General features: G+C 43.2%; 1 protein-coding gene across 2 annotated transcripts in view; it reads left to right on the top strand.

Annotated features, from left to right (window-relative positions):
- Window positions 1–2,981: 2,981 nt before the first annotated feature.
- Window positions 2,982–24,533, top strand: part of SOS1 (SOS Ras/Rac guanine nucleotide exchange factor 1) — a 164,094-nt gene continuing 142,542 nt past the window's right edge. For both annotated transcript variants that reach the window (XM_031655088.1, XM_031655087.1), the window contains exon 1: window positions 2,982–3,347. In XM_031655088.1, the coding sequence (XP_031510948.1) occupies window positions 3,261–3,347 (87 nt within the window). In that variant the 5' untranslated portion in view covers window positions 2,982–3,260. The remainder of the gene's footprint in view (window positions 3,348–24,533) is intronic.

Raw genomic sequence — 24,533 nt, 5'->3', positions numbered from 1 at the left:
CTTGGAGTGATGGGAGAAGGCCTCTTGGAAGTGGTGATGTTTATAACGAGCCAAGTGAACAGTTAGGTGTTCTAGGCTGAGAGAAGAACAATGTTCTTTAGGCAGCTTGTTGTTTTCTAGGAATAGACAGAAGGCTACTGTGACTGGAGTGTGGTGAGGCAAGGTTGTGAATGGTGAGAAAACATTGAGAATGTGAGCAGGAGCCAGATGCATGCCTTTGTGGGGTACGGTAAGAAGTTTGAAATATATTCTAAGAGCAATGGGAAGCCAAACAATAGTTTGGGGTACAGACTTGATCTTGGTTCGTTTGGAACCAATCTCTTCCCCCATATCACAACCCTTTAAATATTTGAAGAGGGCTGGCCGGGCGCGTTGGCTCACACTTGTAATCACAGCACTTTGGGAGATGGAGGCGGGTGGATCACGAGGTCAGGAGTTTGAAACCAGCCTGACCAACACAGTGAAACCTCATCTCTAATAAAAATACAAAAATTACCTGGGCGTGGTGGCAGGCACCTATAATCCCAGCTACTCAGGAGGTTGAGGCAGGAGAATCACCTGAACCCGCCAGGCGAAGATTGCAGTGAGCTAAGATGGTGCCACTGAACTCCAGCCTGGGCGACAGAGCTAGACTTCATGTCTTCTTATCTGGAGGATTTATGGATGGATTTCTTGTTTGTTTGTTTGTTTGTTTTGTTTTGTTTTTTTGAGACAGAGTCTCGCTCTGTTGCCCAGGCTGGAGTGCAATGGCGCAGTCTCTGCTCACTGCAAGCTCCATCTCCCGGGTTCACACCATTCTCCTGCCTCAGCCTCCCAAGTAGCTAGGACAACAGGCGCCTGCCACCACGCCCGGCCAGTTTTTTGTATTTTTAGTAGACACGGGGTTTCACCGTGTTAGCCAGGATGGTCTCGATCTCCTGACCTCGTGATCCACCCGCCTCGGCCTCCCAAAGTGCTGGGATTACAGGCGTCAGCCACGCACCCGGCCTATGGATGGATTTCAAAACATCATTCCACACACTTTGAAAGTGGGGATTTTTTCAAATGTAAATCAAGTATGTATATTTTTATTTTTTAAATAAAACAATAGAGATGGGTCTCGCCAGCCTGGTCTCAAACTCCTGAGCTCAAATGGTCCGCCCACCTCGGCCTCCCAAAGTGCTGGGATTACAGGCACGAGCCACTGCGCCGGACCTGGGTGTGGGTGTGTGTGTGTGTGTGTGTGTGTGTGTGTGTATATATATATATATATTTTTTTTTTTTTTAATTGAGACGGAGTTTTGCTCTTGTCGCCCAGGCTGGAGTGCAGTGGCATGATCTTGGCTCACTGCAACCTCTGCCTCGCGGGTTCAAGCGATTCTCCTGCCTCAGCCTCCTGAGTAGCTGAGATTACAGGCGCCCACCACCATGCCTTGCTAATTTTTGTATTTTTAGTAGAGACAGGTTTTCACAATGTTGGCCAGGCTGGTCTCGAACTCCTGACCTCAGGTGATCCACTTGCCTCAGCCTCCTAAAGTGCTGGGATTACAGGCATGAGCCACCTCGCCTGGCCGGCCTGTATATTTTTAAAGGAAATAACCTAAGAGTTTTTTCCAGATTTTCAAAGAGGTCCTGTAAAGATTAAGAACCACTGAACCTTTCTCGTTTGCCTGATCCTGGTTACTCTTCTCAGGAATAGGAGGACACAATGTCAGCTTTAACCCAGGCTAGTTCCTCTAAACTGCCTTCTTATCGGTGAAATGAAAATAATAGGGTTGCTGTGGGGATTAAATGAGATGATACTCAAAAAGTGATAATTAATGATAAATCATAAGGTGTCTGCCACAAAGTGCCCCTATTATAAACAAACAGTGGCCTGGAGGGACAGTTTATAAATACTGCTCCTTTAGCATTCCACTAATATTCACTGAGTGCCTGTTCTGTGTAGAGGCCCTGGTGAAAAAGATCGGCCTTCCAGTATATTATCTAGTCGAAAGAACCTCAAAAGATACAAAACACGATAGACTGAACGCCCTGAGAAGGGCATAAGTGCAGTGCTCTAGGAGCTGTAGAAGAGGTCTCGATATCCACTGGAGGAAAGTGTTTATTGGAGTTCATATCTGGAGTGGGTTTAAAAGATGAACAGAGGGAATCTAAAACATACACACAAAATCAATACTACACGTACACATTTTATTCTTGGTTTTGTGGAAAGACCAGTTAGAAACACTGCAATCACTTCTACTACTCAGCAGATACTGAGCAGTAGGTTTCGTGACAGAGCACCTGTATCTTTTGTCCAGTCTGTTTACTATACATTGCGTGCTCTGGGCAGTCCTTATCTTCGTGTTCAGGAACAAAGTACACACACCCCTTTCCGAAACGAAGGGCCCAGGGATTCCGAGAGGGGTGGGAGCCCTCACCGCCAGACCACACAATGGGGAGCCTCTTTACCCTAGTTATCACCCACCCCTGCAGGCTCCACTTTGCCAGGGTTTGACGTCTCGGGTCCTTTCGCCCCTCCCCTGCAGCCCCCAGGAGCGCAGCAACAGCCTGGCCAGGCGCCCTCCCTCTCTCTCTCTCGAGCTTCCCTCCTCCTTCACCGGGAGCCGGAAAACCCGGAGCGAACCAACCCAGCCCGGCGGCGCATGCTCAGTAGCGAGCAGGTTCAGTTCGCTAGTAGGAAGCTCCAGCGCTACACCGGCGGCGGCGGCGGCTGCGGCGGCACCTCAGGGCAGCCAGATTCCCCAACAACGACCTCGGGTCCTTCCCCTTCCCCGCGAGACCCCCGCCCCAGCTCCGCCCCGCCCGGGGCTCCTGCGTTTCGGGGTATCAACTGAGCAGAGCGGGCGCCGCGGCCGGAGCGTACCTCCACACGTCCTCCCCCAGCCGCCAGCTCCGCCGCGGGGCCAGGCCGGGCCCGAGAGTGCAGCCCCGGCGGGCGGGCGGGCGGCGGCCGCGGCAGAGGGCAGCCCGGGGCGGCGCCGGCGGGCCGGGGAGGAGGCGCGGGGGGCCTGGCCCCGGGGCGGTGGTGCGGGATGCCGCCGCCTCCGGGCCGCGTTCGTTCTCCACAGTTGGTACCCGTGTCGGGTGTGTGGCCGGGCGCGGGCCTCGCCCCCCAGCCCCCTCGCCAGGGCTAGCCCGGCTGCGCGGCGCCCGGAGGGGGCCGGGCCGTCCGGTGGGGCCGCGGCCCTGTTCCGTGCTGCGATCTCGCCCTCTCGCAGCTCCCCGGCCCGGCCGCCGCCGCCCCTCTCCCCGCCCAGAGGCGCCCCGGGGGCACCATGCAGGCGCAGCAGCTGCCATACGAGTTTTTCAGCGAAGAGAACGCGCCCAAGTGGCGGGGACTGCTGGTGCCTGCGCTGAAAAAGGTGAGGAGCACGCGGGACCCCGCTTCCCGGCCGCAGCACCCCAGCGCGGGCGCCGGGCTGGCGCTGGGGAAGGGCTGGGGAGGCGGGGCGCGCGCAGGGCTGTCTTTCTTCCCGGTCTCGCCGCGTCTCCAGAAGGACGGCGCACACGGAGAGGCTCGCCATACGGCTGGCTCTCGGTGTTGACATCCACCGGGTGTGTGGGAAGGCCGCAGGAAGCTGGCGGGAGTTTATCCGAATAATCCAACCCCTGAGAGGTGAATGCTTTGCCCTTTGATTCCAAGACAACAGTTGCAGGAGCCTCAGTTTTCTGCGGAGGTCAAAGCAGGCCACTTTTCCGCCTTCTCGGTCTTAGCGCGGAGCTGCTGTCAGCCTGCCGTTTTAGGTGTCCAGTACGCTCGTTTTAGTGGCTTTTCGAGAATGCCCTGGCCGTAGTGCTTGCTCAAAGGAATTGCGAGCTCGCCTGCCAGCAGTAACGTGGCCTGCTCTGCTCGCCATCAGCAATCACTCCTCATTCTCCTGGTTTCCCCCGCTCCTCCGATTAACAGGGGCCGGTGCACATGCTACCAATTTCGGGGTTTTTTTGTTTTGTTTTTGCAGCGTTAGAAACTTGGTGCTGTCATTTGGTTAAGAATTTTTAGCCTTTGTATGTTTAAGTTTGCTACATTGTTACATACCCCCGATCTGTGCTTTTAAATGTTTTAGTATAATTAGGAAGTGTTGTTACATTTTTAAAGCTTCTAAAGCAGCAGTGTGACTACCAGACTATTTTTGTTTCCTTTTCTTCATTTACCTTTTCTGTAAAGATTGCTTTACTCTTCTAATAGTGTTTCTAAATTCCAGTTTCTTGCTGCTTAAAGAATGTTTCATGCTAACTGCTTCTACTAAGAATGGAGATTAATGTTGTACCTTTTATGCTAAACATTAAAAGCTGTCTGATATTTCTCAAAGGCCAGTAACTTTTACTTTCCCTTTTGCCCTGTTCTCCTCCTGTCCCTCTTGCTGTCTTACAGTGGAAACTATTTGGTTTGTCAGGAGTATTTGCTCATATATTTCTGACTTAAGTTACGGACATTTTCCCCTTCAAGTGTCTGACTAGTCACAAACATCTATGTATTTTTTTTTTTTTTTTTAAAGAAAACCAAAAAGATGCCATGTATCTTACATACTTTACTCCTTAGAAATCCCATCAGGCTCTCACTCCTTACTTTTGCTTTACTTGCAAGTTTGGCTTCTCAGCTTGTAATGGAAGGGGTGTAGGACGTCTCTGTGATGCTAGAAGCTGGTGTCCGGATAGGGTAAGAGGAGACAGGGAAATTGTTTAAAAATCTGTAAAGGAACTCATAAAGTATTGCCAAATAGGGGCCATTTTGCTTAGAGGCAAAAACAGCTGCTTTCTTAGGGAATCACCAAGCTATCAGCTGAGAATTCTTTGAAGTAGTGGAAAGAATATTGTAGGAGTTGACAGACCTTGTTTTAATTCTGCCACACTGGTGGCCCTTGCTGGAATCTGTCCACAGAAGCATTTTGTTTGGCTGGCACAGTGTGGTTTTATTTTCAAATGTAATTAGTTGCTAATATTTGAAAATGGGAGATATTACATAAAATCTGAATTTTCTGCTTTTCTTGACGAATAGGAAGGTCTTGTCATTTAGGGTCTGTATTCAAGCGAGGCACTAAACTGCTGGAGGTGAGTAAATGGCTGCCTTCTTTAGATAGGTCGTGTATCTCCACCTTACCACAGCCCCCACTTGTCCTTTTTGTATATTTACATAAACCAGCTTTTGACTTTAAGCTAGAAATATTTTTGCAGTAGAAGTGATAGGAGGAGGTGGAAGTGTACATAATCTAGCTGATATGTAAGGTTCTTCCAATTCTTATTTAAATATCCACTAACAATGATTCTAAACAAGGTTGAAAATACAGTATATTTCATATCTGGATATGTTGTTAGTAGCTCAAAACCTACGTTTTTACCTGCCTGCTGGACATTTCATGTGGATATCTCCATATCTTGATTTCTTCCTTTGATTTATTATTGAATTATTTGTAGATGCATCCAACTTGTGTTTCTCTCACTCTTACCTGAGGCTCTTTGGATATTCTAGTCCCTTCATCCTTCTTTGCCTGGTCCAACACTACTCATCCTTCTAGACTCACTCAACCTGAACTCTCAAATCATCAGGGCTGAATTGGATATTACTGTTTTGTTTTCTTTTTGCACCTTATTCTAGCTCTGTGAATTTTAAGTTCCTATTTACTTGCCTGTAGCTAGATCGGATGCTCCTTGAGAACAGGCTTGATATCTTACCCTCATTTTATTCCCCATACATACAGTGCTTGACATCTGGTAGGCACTCAATTTGAATAAATAGGTGAGGTGATACACAAACTGAAACTATGACTTCTCTCCTCCACCAGTCATTTCAGTTTTTCTTCTTGATTAATGACTTTATTATTACATTTGACTGGTTTAAAATGTTGGGGTCATCTCTGGCTTTTTTGTATTAGTAGTGCACACTCAGGTAGAGCCTGTATGTTCATTTCCCTTTGGCATGCTCTTCTAGTCTGTTCCCTCCTCCAGCTTCTCTAATTGAGTCTCCTTTCTCAGACTACTGTGATAACTTCTTAATTAAGTTCACTGCCCCCCACCTCACCTTCTGTTTTTCAGATCTTACCAGTTATAGGACACTTCTGAACATGTCACACTCTTGTTCAGAACTGTTGATGTCTTTTGAGTTCAGCCTACGCTGAAGTGCACACTTTTTAGCATGGAATTGACAGCGATTGATATCTGGCTTCATCCTGCTTTTCTGACTGGATTGTCTACCATAATCTTTTGTCTCCTTTTGCTTTAGCCAGTCTGTACTGCTACTTTTCCTGAATGCGGCTGGAATGTCCCACTGTATCTGTTTCACCGCATCTATGAGTCTAAGTCCTATCTTACCTATTGCACAAATATATCATGCCTACTATAGAACAGGTATTGCCCTTGACACTCAGGTTAAAAAGGTAAATGACAGGGCCGGGCGCAGTGGCTCACACCTGTAATCCCAGCACTTCAGGATACCAAGGTGGGCAGATCATGAGGTCAGGAGTTTGAGACCAGCCTGGCCAACATGGTGAAACCCCGTCTCTACGAAAAAATACAAAAATTGGCTGGGCATGGTGATGGGCTTTTATAATCCCAGCTACTCGGGAGGCTGAGGCAGGAGAATTGCTTGAAATTCAGGAAGGCGGAGGTTGCAGTGAGCCGAGATCGCGCCACTGCACTCCAACCTGGGCAATAAGAGCAAAAATCTGTCTCAAAAAAAGAAAATAAAAAAGGTAAATGACATAATCAGAAAAGACTAAATTAGAACGTGATGGAAAGTGGCAGGGCATGTCTGGAGAGACAACTGGTTTATGGACAGTTTTTATGTATGTTAAGCTAAGGAATTTTAATTTTTTCTTGGGTAATTAGACGCCATTGATAAAGTTTCTTTTGTTTGTTTGTTTTTGTTTTGTTTGTTTGTTTTGAGACAGTCTCACCAGGCTGGGGTGCAGTCATGCGATCTTGGCTCACTGCAACCTCCATCTCCGGGGCCTAAGTGATCCTCCCACCTCAGCCTCCTGAGACTACAGACACACTGCCACACCCGGCTAATTTTTGTATTTTTTGTAGAGTTGTGGTTTCACCATGTTTCCCAGGCTGGTCTTGAACTCCTGGGCTCCATCCATCTGCCTGCCTCAGCTTCCCAAAGTGCTGGGATTACAGGGTGAGCCCAGCCAATAAGTTTTAAGTAGGGGAGTAACAGCACATTTGAATTTTAGAAAATTCACTTTGGCCATAGAATGGAAAATGGTTTGGAGAAGAAAGAGACATGAAATGAGGAGAAAAGTTAGAAGCCTAGTTTAATAGTCCAGTCAAGAGATAATATACATTTGAATTAAGGGTGCATTTGAACAAAGATGGAAATATGGATGTGGATTTTATTTGAAAGATGTTTACACAGCAAAATTGACAGGACCTGGTAACTCACTGAGTGATTGGGGGAATGGTAATGGAACAGGAATAGACTTGTTTCTGACTTGATCGTCTTTAGTCAGGATAGAGAATGTAGGAGAAGCTTTTAGGTTGGAGAGAGGAATGGCATAATAAGATGATTTTTGGACTTGTTGACTTAAAAGTCCTTTTGGGTTATTCAAGTGAACTTCTCTGACTGGCTATTTGTTGTTGGTATCTGATGAAGCAGATTTGGAACTTCTAGATGTGTGAGTAAAGCCATAAATATAGATGAAGCCTATACAAAGACTTATACATGAATGTTCATGGCAGCTCTTTGCAGTCAAAAACTGGAAACCGATGTCCATCAGCAGGTGGATGAATAAGCAAATTGTGATACAGACAAACAGTGGAATATACTCAGCAACAAAAAGGAACAAACTGGCTGGGTGAGTTGGCTTATGCCTGTAATCCCAGCACTTTGGGAGGCCAAGGTGGGAGGATTACTTGAGCCCAAGAGTTCCAGGCCAGCCTAGGCAACATACTGAAAACCTGTCTCTACAAAAAACTTAAAAAATTAGCCAGGTGTGGTGGCATGAGCCAGTAGTCCCAACTGCTTGGGAGGCTGAGGTGGGAGCATTGCTTGGGTCTGAGAGGTCAAGGCTGCAGTGAGGTGTGATTGTGCTCCTGCACTCCAGCCTGGGCAAAAAAATGAGACCCTGTCTCCAAAAAAAAAAGAGAACAAACTTGATACAAATGACAACATGGCTGAATCTCGAAATAATTATACTTAATGAAAGAAGGGAAACGAAAAAAGAGTATATACTGTATGTTCTACTTATAGAACATTCTAAAAGCTGCAAACTAGTGCAGATCAGTGGTTGTTTAGGGAGAGGCTTTTTATGTTCACTTGTCTTGATTGTGCTGATGGTTTCAGGGGTGTATACATATGCTGGAATTTTTCAGCTTGTACGTTTTAAATATGTGCAGTTTATTGTATGTCAGTTGTACCTCAATGAAGATATGTTAAAAAGTAGATGAGACCACATGCTGAAAATGATTTGAGTAAGACTGAAAAAGGGCCGGCATAAGAAGTGGGGAAGGGGAGTGGAAAATAGTGTACAGGGAGATAGTGGAGGAAGAGGAACAATGTAAGGAGACTGAGAAGCAAAGAGTCAGGCAGAAGGAATGAAACACTAGTGTCTGAGAAGTTGAGAGAGGAATGCTTCAAGAAAAGAGTTGTTAGCTGTGTGCAGTGGCTCACACCTGTAGATCCTAGCATGTTGGGAGGCCCAGGCAGATGGATCACCTGTGGTCAGGAGTTTGAGACCAGCCTGGCCAACATAGGGAAACCCCTGTCTTTACTAAAAATACAAAAATTAGCCTGACGTGGTGGTGCACGCCTGTAATCCCAGCTACTTGGGAGGCTGAGACACAAGAATCCTGGGAGGTGGAGGCTGCAGTGAGCTGATATCACACCATTGTACTCCAGCTTGGGTGACAGAGCGAGACTCTGTTTCAAAAATAAATGAAAACAAATCAGCCGGGCGAGGTGGCTCATGCCTGTAATGCCTGTAAAGCCACTTTGAGAAGCTGAGGCGGGGGATCACCTGAGGTCAGGAGTTCAACACCAGCCTAACCAACATGGAGAAACCCCTTCTCTACTAAAAATACAAAATTAGCTAGGCGTGGTGGCACATGCCTGTAATGCCAGCTACTTGGGAGGCTGAGGCAGGATAATTGCTTGAACCCAGGAGGCAGAGGTTGTGGTGAGCCGCGATTGTGCTATTGCACTCCAGCCTGGGCAACAGGAGTGAAACTCCATCTCAGAAAAAAAAAAAGAAAAAGAAAAAGAAAGAAAAACAAAAAACCAAAAAAACTAGTCAGGCTTGGTGGCACACACCTGTGGTCCTGGCTACTCAGGAGGCTGAGGTGGGAGGAATGCCTGAGCCTGGGATGTTGATACTGAGGTGAGCCATGATCGTGCCATTTCACTGCCGTCTGGGTGACAGGGTAAAGCCTTGTCTCAAAAAAAGAAACAAAAAAAAAAAAAAAAGAGAAAGAAAAGAAAGAGTCATTGATCATATCAGGCTATAGAAAAGTCAAAGGGCTTGAAAAGTGTTAAGTTTGGCAGCTAAGGGGTCATTGGTCACTATGTCAGAGTAGTTTTATTGTAACAGTAGAAGATGGAAGAACATGGAGAAAGTAAGACTAGCAAGGGCTGCTGACCTTTTTGTTCAGATTATTTTTTTTCTAGAAGCTTGGAATGGAAGGGAAAAGAGATAGTGCTGAGGCAAAAAAGATATTCAAGATTGGGTAAGACATTTTTGCTTCTTATTTGGAGACGACAAAAACTTGTTAAGAGCCTTTGGGGAAGGAGCTAATAGAGAATGCTGGTGAAGATTCAGGAACACAGAGCAATGGAATTTGCCTAGAACTGTTTGGGAGATACTACTTTAAGCACTTCACCTGTGTTCTCATTTAATTCTTATAGGATACTATTATGGCTTCCTTTTTACAGGAGAGAAAATCAAGGTTTGGAAAGTTAAATTTGCCTGTGTAATTTAGTTACAGAATCTTTATTTTTATTTTTAAAATTTATTTATTTATCTATTTTTGTACCATGAACCCCCTCCCCCGACCCTAAAATCTGTATTTTTAAACACTGTGTTGACTGGGCGTGGTGGCTTATGCTGTTAATGCCAACACTTTGGGAGGCCAAGGCAGGAGGATCACTTGAGGCTAGGAGTTTGAGACCAGCCTAGACCACATAGTGAGACCCTGTCTCTACAAGGAAAAAAAACCAGGTATGGTGGTGCATGCCTGTAGTCCCAGCTACTCAGGAGGCTGAAGTGGGAAAATTGCTTGAGCCCAGGAGTTTGAGGCTGCAGTGAGCTATGATTGGGCTACTGCACTCGAGCCTGGGTTACAGAGTGAGACCTTGTCTCTAAATACATTAATTAATAAAACACTATGTAATGCTATCTCTGTGGCAGGGGTGATGACATCTTTTATTATGAGATAGGAGGGAAAGTGATAAAGAGGGGTTTGTAGGTTGGGGAGCAGGGAGTTCATGCTAAATAATCACCTCCATTTTCTTTCCTTCCTTCCTTCCTTCCTTCCTTCCTTCCTTCCTTCCTTCCTTCTTCCCTCCCTCCCTCCCTCCCTCCCTTCCTTCCTTCTCTCCTTCTGTGTTTCTTTCTTTCTGTCTTTCTGTCTTTCTGTCTGTCTTCTTTCTTTCTTTCTTTCTTTCTTTCTTTCTTTCTTTCTTTCTCTTTCATTTTTGAGACAGAGTCTTGCTCTTGTCTTCTAGGCTGGAGTGCAGTGGTGCGATCTCGGCTCGCTGCAGCCTCCACTTCCTGGGATCCAGCAACTCTGCCTCAGCCTCCCCAGTAGCTGGGATTACAGGTGCACTCTGCCACATGTGGCTAATCTTTTGTATTTTAGTAGAGATGGGGTTTCACCATGTTGCCCAGGCTGGTCTTGAACTCCTGAGCTCAGGCAGTCTGCCCGCCTCGGCCTCCCAAAGTCCTGGGATTACAGGCATGAGCCACTGGCGCCTGGCCAGATCACCTCCATTTTCATGATGAAATGAAAGGCAAAAATTTTTTTACAGAGTGAAGAAAGGGAAAGTAGTAAGGAATTTAGAAGGAATAGTGAAGTTTGGGAATTGCTGCTGTGGAGTGTAGAGGAGCCAACCAGTACCTTAGAAAGGAATTGCAAGACAGGTGCGGTGTCTCATGCCTGCAGTTCCAGCACTTTGGGAGCCTGAGGTGAGAGGATCCCTTGAAACCACGAGTTCAAGACCAGCCTGGGCAACATGGTGAGACACCATCTCTACCAAAAAAAAAAAAAAGCCAGCCATGGTGGTATGCACCTGTAGTCCCAGCCACTCGGGAGACTGAGGTGGGAGGATCCCTTGAGCTCAGGAGGCTGATGCTGCAGTGACCCATGGGAAAGAAAGAAAGAGCGAGAGAGAGAGAGCGAGTGAGCGAGAGAGGAATTGCTGAGCAGTGCTGAGTGTGGAGACCATAAACTTGGAGTAGGGTTGATCTGGTGGTTGTGAGATTCTCCTCCGGCAGCACTTATCTGTTCAGGTAAACAGGGAGAGAAGATAGTTGGTTGCAGGTAGCTGCAGTAGAAATTAAGAAGATAGGGGGATATTTCAAATGATAGAGAGGAAGTAAGGGTATATAAGAGAAATAATGGACTGGAAGAAAAATTAGGGCTCCATGGATTCAAAATCTTCATGAGTTAGAAGAGAAGGGTAGTGGGAGTAGATAGGGGATTATGATTAGAGATGATGACAATTGTTATGTTTTGGAGTTTTAAGATTCCAGAGATAGAGGCTGAGGAGGGCAGATCACCTGAGCTCAGGAGTTCGAGACCAGCCTGGCCAACATGGCGAAACCTCGCTTCTACCAAAAATACAAAAATTATCTGGATGTGGTGGCACATGCTACTCGGGAGGCTGAAGTAGGAGAATCGCTTGAAACTTGGAGGCGGAGGTTGCAGTGAGCTAAGGTCGGGCCAGTGCACTCCAGCCTGGGCAACAAGAGCAAAACTCCATCTCAAAAAGAAAAAAAAAAGGATTCCAGAGATGCAGCAGATGAGACAATTAGGAGCTCTAAAGTTGATGTATTGGGTTGCATATGGGAATGATGATGAAGTCCACAGAGATTATGGAATGTACTGTAGCAGAGAGGGAGACTATATTCTAGCAGTGGGAGAAAGGTCCAGAAGTAACAGCAGTAAGGATGTTTTAATCAAATAATAGTAAAAGTGACAACTACTTCTCACCTCCTCTGACGTAGTATTTATTACAGCCATAGACAAAATAGGAAGAAACTTTGTACTTCATTTTAGAAGTTTGTCTTGTGATAAAGTTTTTACCCTAACATTTTTGTCATGAAGATTTTTCAATACACAGAAAAGTCGAAAGAATTGTACAGTAAACACCCTTATACCCATTGCCCAGATTTTATAATTAACATTTTATTATAATTTTATTATGTTTGCTCTATGGCGTGCCTATCCATCCCTTCATCCATGAATCCATCTTCTTATTATTATTATTGTTTTTTGAGATGGAGTCTTGCTCTGTGGCCCAGGCTGGAGTGCAGTGGCACAATCTCAGCTCACGGCAACCTCCACCTCCTGGGTTCAAGCGATTCTCCTGCTTCAGCCGCCCGATTAGCTGGGATTACAGGCATGTGCCTCCACACCTGGATAATTTTTGTATTTTTATTAGAGACAGGGTTTCGCCATATTGGCCAGGCTGGTCTCAATCTCCTGACCTCAGGTGATCCACCTGCCTTGCCCTGCCCATTTTGGTATTTTTAATAGAGTTGGGGTTTCTCCATGTTGGCCAGGCTGGTCTCAAATTCCTGACCTCAAGTGATCTACCTGCCTCACCCTCCCAAAGTGCTGGGGTTACAGGTGCGAGCCACTGTGCCTGGCCAGAAGTTTTTAATACTGATGGAGTCAAATATATGTTTTTTTCTTTTAAGGTTATTGCTGTCTTATGTCTAAGAACCCTTTGCCGATATTTTCCTAATGTTGTCTTTTAAAAGCTTTATACTTTTAGCTTTCATAGACTCTGTGGTCCATTTCAGGTTAATTGTTGTGTTATGATACAAGGTAGGAATTGAGATCCATTTATTTTCAATGCTGATATCTAGTTATTTCAGAACTATCTGTTGAAGAGACCCTCTTCTTTTTTTTTTATTGCCCCTTGCAGAGCAGGGCTATGCCGTAGACAGTATGCCTAGAGTAGTGGCCTGTTGAAGAGATTTTCTTTTTTTCTGTTGGATTGTGTTGATATTTTTATGAAAATTACATGATTCATGTGTGTATGTGTATATGCAGTCAGTCCTCTGCATCTGTGCATTCAAACAACTGTGGATCAAAAGTATCTGGGGGAGCAGGATGGGGGGAAATTGCATCTGTACTAAATTTGTCAGGTATTTTTGGTCATTACTCCTTAAACAATACAGTACAACTCCTTACATAGTATTAATTATTATTAGTAATCTGGAGAGGATTTAAGGTATATGGGAGGATGTGCACAGGTTGTATGCAAATGCTACACCACTTTCTGTAAGATTAGAACTTGAGCATCTGCACGTTTTGGTATCTGAGGGAAGTCCTGGAACCAATCCCCCATGGATACTGAGGGACGACTATATACACACACGCACAACTGTATCTGTATCTCTCTGTCAGTTGATTTCTAGGCTCTCCATTCTCCATTTATCTAATTGTTGATTTCTCCACTTATAGTAAGTTTTGGTGTTAGGTAGTGTAATACTCCAATTTTATTCTTTTGAAAATTATGTTTTAGTGTTTCTAGATCTTTTTAAATGTTAATCTTTCATTCCTGTGATAATAAGTCATGGCAGATAGTATTTTATTGAGTTCCTGCTGTTTGCCAGTATCCTAGGCAATATTGTTCACATGCTTATCTCTGTTCTACCCATTGACTTTTGAAGGTGGTAATGTCCCAGTTGTACAGCTGACGAAATGGATTTTATGAGGACAAACTGCATAAGATCTTATGACTAGTAAGGAGTAGAATCAGGATTTGAACCTAAGTCAGAATAGCTTCAAAAACAACTCTTTATATTCCACTGTGTTGCCTTTTTTGAGTAGGAAGTGTAATGCAGTACGGTGGTGTTCTAATTGTCCTGAACCTTAAATTTTTAAGGAATAAGTATCTCAGGAGAGAGGGAGGCTGAATGGACAGGGCTTTGAAACCCCTTACTTTAAGCCAAGGAGCTCAGTCCTTTTACATTTTGGAGCTTTGCATAGGATTTCATTTGGGAAAAAAGGTTCTGTTGCATTAAAAAAGGTAGAATTTTAAAAGACACTGGTTAATGGAAAGGTAGCACAGACCATAAAGGAACTGGCTGAGGATTAACGGTCTTTGGGTGGCAGTGAGAAGCTAGGAGACTGTCCTTGTATGCTTATGTTTGTATGCTTATGATGGAAGTGACATATCATTTATTTTATTTCATTTTATTGTTTTATTTTTTTGAGACAGGTTCTTGCTCTGTCACTCAGGCTGGAGTGCAGTAGTGCAATCATGGCTTACTGCAGCCCCAACTTCCTGGGGTCCAGCAATCCTCCCACCTTAGCCTTCTGAGTAGTTGGGACAACAGACATGTGCCACTACACCCAGCTAACTTTTGTATATTTGGTAGAGACAGGGTTTCACCGTGTTGCCTAGGCTGGTCTCGAACTCCTGAGCTCAAGCAGTTCACCTGCCTCAGCCTCCCAGTGTGCTGGGATTACATATGTGAGCCACTGCACCCGGCCCATATAATTTTTTTTTTTTTTTAAAGACACCAGGTCTTACTCCGTCACCAAGGCTGGGGTGCAGTGGTGTAATCATAGCTCACTGCAACCTTGAACTCCTAGGCTCGAGCAATTTTTGCACCTCAGCCTCCCAGGTATCTAGGACTACAGGTGTGCACTACCACTCCTGGCTAATTTTTAAAAAATTTTTTTGTAGAGACAGGGTCTCACTATATTACTCAGGCTGGTTTCACACTCCTGCCCTCAAGTGATCTTCCTGCCTTGGCCTCCCAAAGCACTGGGATTACAGGAGTGAGCCACTGTTCCTGGCCAGAAGTGACTTTTAAAATGGAAGTGGGACCATAAATGGGTGAATGAATGAATGAATCAGTGAATGGAAGTGGGAGTTAGCTAGTTAAGGTTTAGAAGGAAATAAATTCCAAGGATTTGTGGTAGCTTGGAGGCCAAGAGGAACTCAGCATTTTTGGAGTTCTGAGTAGCTGAAGTCTGGAGTGTGGGGCCAGATCTTGTGAATCAAATAACTGCATTTTATCTTGTCAGCAGTGGGGAGCAACTGCAGGGTTTTAAGCAGGGAGCTGACACACATGAATTTTGAAGGACTGCTGTAGACTGTATGGAGCATGGATTAAATGGGAACTGAACTGTAGGCAGGAAAGCCAGTTAGGAGATTTTGCAGTAGTTCATGGAAGGGATGACAGGTGGCTTTAACTAGAGCAATAGCTGTGGGTATAGAGAAAAGTGGACAAATTAATTAGAGAGATTTAGAGATAGATTGGTGATTGAATTGAGCAGGGCAGTGAGGGGAGTCAAAGAGGATTCCTAGGTTTCTGACTGAGGTGTTTAAGTGGGGATGGTGATGAAAGGGGGAATATTGGGAGAAGATCACGTTTGGAGGGAAATTAAGGAACCATCAGTATTCTAGAGATTAGAGGGCTGGGAGAGAATTGTGATAGGAGGGATTTACTCTTTGGCGGATATCCAAGCGTGGAAGGCCTGTTTGATGGACTGTCCTTGATAATCACAGGCAGGTATAGCCTGAAGGCTTTGAGGATGGCTCTGAAGTACATTTCAAACACCATCTCCTCCACAAAGCCTTTCTACTACAACTCCATCCTCTAAGTAGAGTGAATGTCTTCATACTCTTAGTACCTACACCTTAATTTTGGAATACTCATGTTTAGTGTATTTTGTTTTAGCAAATAGGGAAGCAAATACTGTATTTTAGAAATAGTTCATGTAAAATGGCTAGTTTTTTTTTTTCTTTTCTTTTTCTTTTTTTTTTTAAGTGTGATGCTTCAAGGGGAGCCTTTGTCATTGTATTAGTCCAGGACCTCTTAGAAGCAGATGCCAAGATGGGATTAAGCACATAAGGAATTTGTTGGGTGAAATGCTTGTGAGGGGGAAAAAGGAAGGAGACAGGGAGAGTTGTCAGACTGATGTCAGTCTGACTCCAAGTTAAAAGAGAGGTAAGGAAGGAAGGAACTTTGGGTGAAACTGTCTTAGACTGTAGTGCAATACTAAGGAAAGTTTGCAAGGCTTAGGAAGTGTTTGAGTGAAAGTTGCCTATTGCAAGAATAATGTGTCTCCCAGGAATAGGCCTGCCATGCTCGGTCAGTGACAGGGAGGAGCTAGTGAGAAACTGGCCTTGACACAAACACAGTGATGGATTTGAGTGCAGCTGCTGCAGCACTCAGTCTGTTATCCTTCCTGTAGTCAGAGATCTGAGAGGTTCATTCTTATGACCAATCAGGGTCATCTCTGGCTATGAATTGCCTAATTCGGGATAAATTATAGTTTTTCCCCATTTCAGGTGGGTAATTTGTTCCAAAAAAAACCCTGTACTGAAAAAAAAAAAAGGTTGCCTTAAGGTGAATTCTTAAAAGTAAAAACTTAATTTTCATTGAAATTAATGGTACACAGTTTACTTCAGAAGCTAATCATATAAACTTTGCATTCATTTTCAATGTTTATGTAATTAAATCTTTAATATGCAAAACCATGAACCGAACAGTAAGACAAAAGAAAACAATTCAAGTAACACCCCAAATTATTATTCCGTGAACTAGTGAACCAGGAGTACTTGAGGCAAACCAGCAGTAAGTTCCTGAATAGTCCAACCATGTGGCCACAAAGATGACTCCTTGTTGGCTTTCCTTGTTAGTATGGGCTACCTCACAGGCAGACAGGTGCAAACCAGTGAATGAAATTCTTCAGAATGTCAAATTCTGGTAACTTCCTCTTGGAGTTGGGAGTGGAAATATACATGGGAAAATAAGTAATTTAAATATTTGATTTTATGGACCCTGAATTACTCAGATGTTACTTAAGAAAGTTTTTTTTTTTTTTAAACTGTGACAGGAAGATGACTTGAGGAATCTTTAATTCTACTTTAATGCTTCATGCTGATTTTGTGTGTGTGTGTGTGTGTGTGTGTGTGTGTGTGTGTGTGTGTGTCAGGATGTCACTCCATTACCCAGGCTGGAGTGCAGTAGCACAATCTCAGCTCACTGTAGCCTCCACCTCCTAGGCTCAAGTGAACCTCCCATGTCAGCCTCCCAAGTAGCTGGGACCACAGGCACACACCACCACGCCTGGCTAATTTTTTTGTATTTTTTTGTTAGAGACAGGGTTTCACCATGTCGCCCAGGCTGGTCTCCACCTTGTTGTGGATTCTTTGGGAGTTTTTTTGTTTTGTTTTGTTTTGTTTTGTTTTTTTGAGACAGAGTCTCGCTCTGTCACCCAGGCTCTGGAGTGCAGTGGTGTGACCTAGGCTCACTGCAAGCTCTGCCTCCTGGGCTAAAGTGATTCTCGTGTCTCAGCCTCCCGAGTAGCTGGGATTACAGGTGTGTGTCACCACACCCAGCTAATTTTTGTGGTTTACTTAGTAGAGATGAGGTTTCACCATGTTGCCCTGCCTGGTTTCAGACTCCCGGCCTCAAGTGATCCACCAGCCTGGGCCTCCCAAAGTGCTGGGATTACAGGTGTGAGCTACCATGCCTGGCCTTTGGAATTTTTCTCTATATAGGATTATGTTATTGGCAAATAAAAATAACGTTTCAATTTGGATGCTTTTTCTTTTTCTTGTTTAATTGTTCTGCCTAGAGTTTTATTTTTAAAACTGGTTTACTTCTGGTTGGTACAGTGTTGAATGGAAGTGGTGATAGTATCCTTGTTTTGTTCCTGATCTTAGGGAGAAAGTTTTCAGTCTTTCACGACTGAGCGTGTTAGATGCCCTTTATCATTTTGAGGAAATTGTCTTGTATTCCTAGTTTTCTAAGTGTTTTTATCATGAAACGGTGTTCAATTTTGTCAGATGCTTTTTCTGAGTTAAGAGGTCATGTCTTTTCCCCCCCTTCATTCTATTAATGTATATTTATGTTGATTTTTTTTTTTTTTTTTTTTAAAGACACCCAACCACCTTTGCAATCTTAGGATAAATCCCACTTGGTCAAAGTATATAATCCTTTTAATGTACTATTGAATTTAGTTTGCTGATATTTATTTGCTAATATTAGTTTGCTGCAAAACCATTAAGAATGTGTGCATAGTTACCAGCATATTGACTATTAACTGTTGGTCATTTGAGCATATATATATATATATATATATTTTTTTTTTTTTTTTTTTTTTTTTTTTTGAGATGGAGTTTCACTCTTGTTCCCCAGGCTGGAGTGCAGTGGCACGGTCTCAGCTCACTGCAACCTCCACCTTCTGAGTTCAAGCGATTCTCCTGCCTCAGCCTCCTGAGTAGCTGGGATTACAAGTGCCCGCCACCGTGTCTGGCTAATTTTTGTATTTTCAGTAGAGATGGGTTTTCACCGTGTTGGCCAGGCAAGTCTCAAACTCCTGACTTCAGGTGATCCACCCGTCTCAGCTTCCCAAAAGGCTGGATTTACAAGCATGAGCCACCGCGCCCGGCCCAAATGCATATAAATTTAAAATGAAAGATCTCTTCTTTCTCTTCCTGAATTGAGATGGAATCTTGCTCTGTCATCCAGGCTGGAGCACTGGAGTGCAATGGCATGATCTCAGCTCACTGCAACCTCCACCTCCCAGGTTCAAGCAGTTCTCCTGCCTCAGCCTCCTGAATAGCTGGGATTGCAGGCATGTGCCACCACGCCTGGGTAATTTTTGTATTTTTTGTAGAGATGGGGTTTCCCCATGTTGGTCAGGCTGGTCTCGAACTCCTGACCTTGTGATCTGCCTGCCTCGGCCTCCCAAAGTGCTGGGATTACAGGCGTGAGCTACCGCACCCGGCCGTACCAGTCTTTCTTTTCCAGAATCTGTATAGCCTAATCTTTTGGACTTCAAAATCCATTTCCCTTCAATAATGAGACTTTCTCCACCTTTAAACAGAAGTGAATTTTTATTCTTTAAATTTTATTTAATTTTAATTTTGAATTTTAATTTTAATTTTTAATTATTTATTATTATTATATTTTAAGTTAGGTACATGATAACATGCAGGCATTTGTTACATATATACTTTTGCAGTTATGTTAGTCTGCTGCACCCATCGTCTGCCATTTACATCAGGTATACCTCCCAATGCACCTCCTCCCCCTCCCATGATAGGCCCCGTGTGTGATGTTCCTTCCTGAGTCCAAGTGATTCTGCTGTTCAGTTCCTGCTCATGAGTGAGAACATGCTGTGTTTGGTTTTCTGTTCTTGTGGAGTAGTTTGCTAAGAATGATGAGTTTCCAGCTTATCCATGTCCTTGCCAAAGACAGCAGACCCTTTTTATGTATGCATAGTATTCCATGGGTGTATAAAATAATATTTTCTTTTTAATCCAATCTGTCACTGATGGACATTTGGGTTGATTCTGCAAGTCTTTTGTTATTATATTAGAATTAGTGCTGCAATAGACATATCGCGTGCATGTCTTTATAGCAGCATAATTTATAGTCTTTGGGTATATCCCCTCAGTACGATGGCTGGGTCATGTGGTACATCTAGTTCTAGATCCTGAGGAATCGCCATAATGTTTTCCATAATGGTTGAACTAGCTTGATAATCCCACCAACAGTGTAAAAGTGTTCCTATTTCTCCACATCCTCTCCAGCACCTGTTGTTTCCTGACTTTAATGATCAGCCCTAACTGGTGCAGATGGTATCTCATTGTGGTTTTTGATTTACTTCTGATGGCCAGAGATGATGAGCATTTTTCATGTGTCTGTTATTGTATGAATGTCCTCTTTTGAGAAATGTCTGTTCATATCCCAGCCACTCCACTTTTTGATGGGTTGTTTGTTTTTCTTGTAAATTTGTTTGTTCTTTGTAGGTTCTGGATATTAGCCCTTTGTCAATGAGTAGATTAAAAATTTTCTCCCCATTCTGTTGCCTGTTCACTCTGATGGTAGTTTCTTTTTGCTGTGCAGAAGCTCTTTTAGTTTAATTAGATCCCATTTAATACTCTAGCTTTGCTGTCAGCTGCTTTTGGTACTTTTAGGACATGAAGTTCCTTGGCCCATGCCTATGTCCCGTGGTACTACCTAGGTTTTCCTAGTGATTTTATGGTATTAGGTCTTCAATATTTGGCCCTAATCCATCTTGAATTAATTTTTCGCATATGAGTAAGGAAAGGATCCAGTTTCAGCTTTCACTGATGGTCATAGCCAATTTTCCCAGCGTTCATTTATTAAATAGGGAATCCTTTCCATTTCTTTGTTTTTCTTCTCAGGTTTGTCAAAGATCGATGGTCAGATGTGGTATTATTTCTGAGGACTTGTTCTGTTCCATTGGTCTATATTCTCTATCTTGGTACTACAGTACCATGCTGTTTTTGGTTACTGTAGCCTTTAGTATATAGTTTGAAGTCAGGTATGACGCCCTCCAGCTTTTGTTTTGACTTTAGGATTGTCTTCTTGGAAGATGCGGGGCTCTTTTTGGTTCCATATGAACTTAAAGCAGTTTTTCCAATTCTGTGAAGAAACTCATTGGTATAAAGTTTGATGGGGATGGCATTGAATTTATAAATTACCTTTAAGCAAAGAGCAATAATTTTCACGCATATTGGATTCTTTCCTAACTATTTATTACATGGCATGTGTTCTTCCATTTGTTTGTAGTCCTCTTTATTTCACTGAGCAGTGGTTTGTAGTTCTCCTTGAAGAGAGGTCCTTTATCCCTTGTAAGTTGATTCCTAGGGGTATTTGATCTTCTTCTGAATAAATCAGAATGGAAGTTCATTCATGATTTGGCTCTGTGTTGTCTGTTATTGGTGTATAAGAATGCTTGTGATTTTTGCACATTAATTCGTATCCTGAGACTTTGCTGAAGTTGCTTTTATCAGCTAAGGAGATTTTGGGCTGAGACAATGGGGTTTTCTAAATATACAATCATGTCATCTGCAAACAGGGACAATTTGACTTCTTCTTCCTAACTGAATACCCCTGATTTCTTTCTCTGCTCACTGTCTCTAGCCAGAACTTCCAACACTATGTTGAATAGGAGTGGTGAGAGAGGGCATCCCTGTCTTGTGCCAGTTTTCAAAGGGAATTTTTCCCAGTTTTTACCATTCAGTATGATATTAATGTGGGGTTTGTCATGTCATTTTATTATTTTGAGGCACGTCCCATCAATACTGTAACTTATTGAGTCAGCGCCTTTTAGCATGAAGGGTTGCTACATTTTATCAAAAGCCTTTCTGCATCTATTGAAATAATCATGTGGTTTTGTCTTGGTTCTCTGTTTATATGTTGATTATGTTTATTGATTTATAACAATGTTGAATCAGCCTTACATCCCAGGGATGAAGCTCCACTTGATCTGCATGGTGGATAAGCTTTTTGATGCGTTGTTGAACTGTTTGCCAGTATTTTATTGAGGATTTTTGCATCGGCCAAAACCATCAGGGATATAAAATTTTCTTTTGTTGTGTCTCGCCAGGTTTTGGCATTGATGATGTTGGCCTCATAAATGAGTTAGGAGATTCTCTTTTCTATTGATTGGAATAGTTTCAGAAGGAATGGTACTAACTCCTCCTATACCTCTGGTAGAATTCAGCTGTGAATCCATCTGGTCCTGGACTTTTTGGTTGGTAGGCTATTAATTATTGCCTCAATTTCAGTCACTATTGGTCTGTTATTCAGGGATCTGGGCTTTCTCTCCTGGTTTAGTCTTGAAGAGTGTAAGTGTCCAGGAAATTATCCATTTCTCTGTGGTTTTCCAGTTTATTTTATGAGAGGTACAGTTTATATAGTATTCTCTGATGGTGTTTGTATTTCTGTGGGGTTTGTGATATCCCCTTTATCATTTTTAATTATGTTTCCTACTTGATTCTTCTTTTCTTTCTTTATTAGTCTTGCTAGTGGTCTGTCAATTTTGTTGATCTTTTCAAAAACCAACCCTGGATTCATTGATTTTTGGATGTGGTTTTTGTAAAATTTCTATCTCCTTCAGTTCTGCTCTGATTTTGCTATTTCTTTTGCTTCTTTTTGGCTTTGAATGTGTTTGCTCTTGCTTCTAGTTCTTTAATTATACCGTTAGAGTCAATTTTGATCTTTCCTGCTTTCTCTTGTAGGCTTAAATGTTATAAATTTCCTCTTGCACACTGCTTTAAATGTGTCCCAGAGATTTGGTATGTTGTATCTTTGTTCTCATTGGTTTCAAAGAACATCTTTATTTCGTTGCCTTTCATTTCTCATATATATATGTAACAAAAGTAGTCATTCTAGGAGCAGGTTGTTCAGTTTCCATGTAGTTGAGTGGTTTTGATTGAAGCTTTCTTGGGTCCTGAGTTCTAGTTTGATTGCACTGTGGTCTGAGAGACAGTTTACAGTACTTGTTCTTAAAGACATTTGCTGAGGAGTGCTTACTTCCACTCATAATAATTTGGAGGCACGATGTGGTGCTGAGAAGAATGTATATTCTGTTGATTTGGGGTGAGAGTTCTATAGATGTTCATTAGGTCTGCTGTCGCAGAGATGAGTTCAATTCCTGGACATCCTTGTTAACTTTCTGTCTCTGCTGATCTGTCTAATGTTGACAGTGGAGGTTGAAGTCTCCATTATTGTTGTGGTGGGGAGTCTAAGTCTCTTTTGTAAGTCTCTAAGGACTTGCTTTATGACCTGGGTGCTCTGTATTAAAAGTGCTATATATTTAGGATAGTTATTTCTTCCTGTTGAATTGATCCTTGAATATTATGTAATGGCCTTTCTTTGTCTCTTTTGATCTTTGATATTTAAAAGCTCGTTTTATCAGAGACTAGGATTGCAACCCCCTGCTTTTTGTTCTCCATTTGCTTTTGGTAAATTCTCCATCCCTTTTATTTTTGAGCCTATGTATGTTCTTCTCTTCTCTTCAAGGCAGGAGAGTCTCCTGAATACAGCAGACTGATGGGTCTGACTTTTATCCAGTTTGCCAGTCTGTGTCTTTTCATTGGAGCATTTAGTCCATTTACATTTAAGGTTAAGATTGTTATGTGTGAATCCTGATCCTGCCATTATGATATTAACTCAAAATATTTTGCTCCTCAAGCTAGTTGATGCAAAGTTTCTTCCTAACTGGCGGTCTTGGTTATTTTGGCATGTTTTTGCAATGGCTGGCACCGGGTTGTTCCTTCCATGTTGAGTGCTTCCTTCAGGGTCTCTTTTGTGGGCAGGCCTAGTGGTGACAAACTTCTAAGCATTTGCTTGTCTGTAAAGGATTTTATTCCTTCACTTCTATGAAACTTAGTTTGGCTGATATGAAATTCTGGGTTGAAATCTTTCTTTTAAGAATGTTGAATATTGCCCCCACTCCTTCTGGTTGGCTTGGAGAGCTTCTGCCTAAGAGATTCTGCTGTGAGTCTGATGGGCTTCCTTGTGGGTAACCCACCTTTCTCTCTGGCTGCCCTTAAGATTTTTCCTTCATTTCAACTTTCTGGTGAATCTGGCAATTATGTGTCTTGGAGTTGCTCTTCTCGAGGAGTATCTTTGTATGCCCCCTTGTATTTCTGGATTTGAATGTTGGCCTGCCCTATCAGGGTTGGGGAAGTTCTCCTGGATGATATCCTGAAGAGAGTGTTTTCCAACTTGGTTCCATTTTCTTCCCTCTTCACTAGGCACCCCAATCAGACGAGATTTGGTCTTTTACATAATCCCATTTCTGCAGGCTTTGTTCATTTTTCTTCTTTTTCTTTTGTTTTCTTCTCGCTTCATTTCATTCATTTGATCCTCAATCGCTGATACTTTTCTTCCAGTTGATCGAATGTCATCAAGCTTGTGCATTTGTCATAAATATTTCTCGCGTCATGGTTTTCTTATCTCTTTTCATTTCTCATTATGACCTTCTCTGCATTAATTAGTCTAGCCAACAATTTTCCACTTTTTCGGGATTTTAGCTTTATTTGGTACCGGGCACTCTAATTCTCCTTAGCTCTAAGAAATTTGATGGACTGAAGCCTTCTTCTCTATCTTCTATCAAAGTCATTTTCCATTCAGCTTTGATCTCATTGCTGGATGGTATGAGCTGCTTTCTCCCTTTGCCGGGGAGATGTGCTCTTATTTTTGAATTTGTGCTTTTCTGCCCTGCTTTTCCCCATCTTTGTGGTTTTATCTGCCTCTGGTCTTTGATGATGGTGATGTACTGATGGGGTTTTGGTGTAGGTGTCCTTCCTGTTTGATACTTTTCCTTCTAACAGTCAGACCTCAGCTGCAGGTCTGTTGGAGATTGCTTGAGGTCCACCTGGCAGACCCTGTTTGCTCAACAAAGGTGGGCAGAGGCTGCAGAAGATAGAATATTTCTGAACAGCAAGTGTACCTGTCTGGCCTTGCTTTGGAAGCTTCCTCTCAGGGGTATATACTCCACCCTGTGAGGTGTGAGAGGAACCTCTCTGACGGGAAGGAACCCTGACAACAGTCCAGATAAGACGCCAGCACACGTAACCGAACGGAAGTACACAT

Source organism: Papio anubis, chromosome 14 (assembly GCF_008728515.1).
Source record: "Papio anubis isolate 15944 chromosome 14, Panubis1.0, whole genome shotgun sequence".
Taxonomy (NCBI): Eukaryota; Metazoa; Chordata; class Mammalia; order Primates; family Cercopithecidae; genus Papio; species Papio anubis.
Note: the sequence above shows the minus strand (reverse complement) of the source record. Positions and strands in the feature narration are given on the sequence as shown.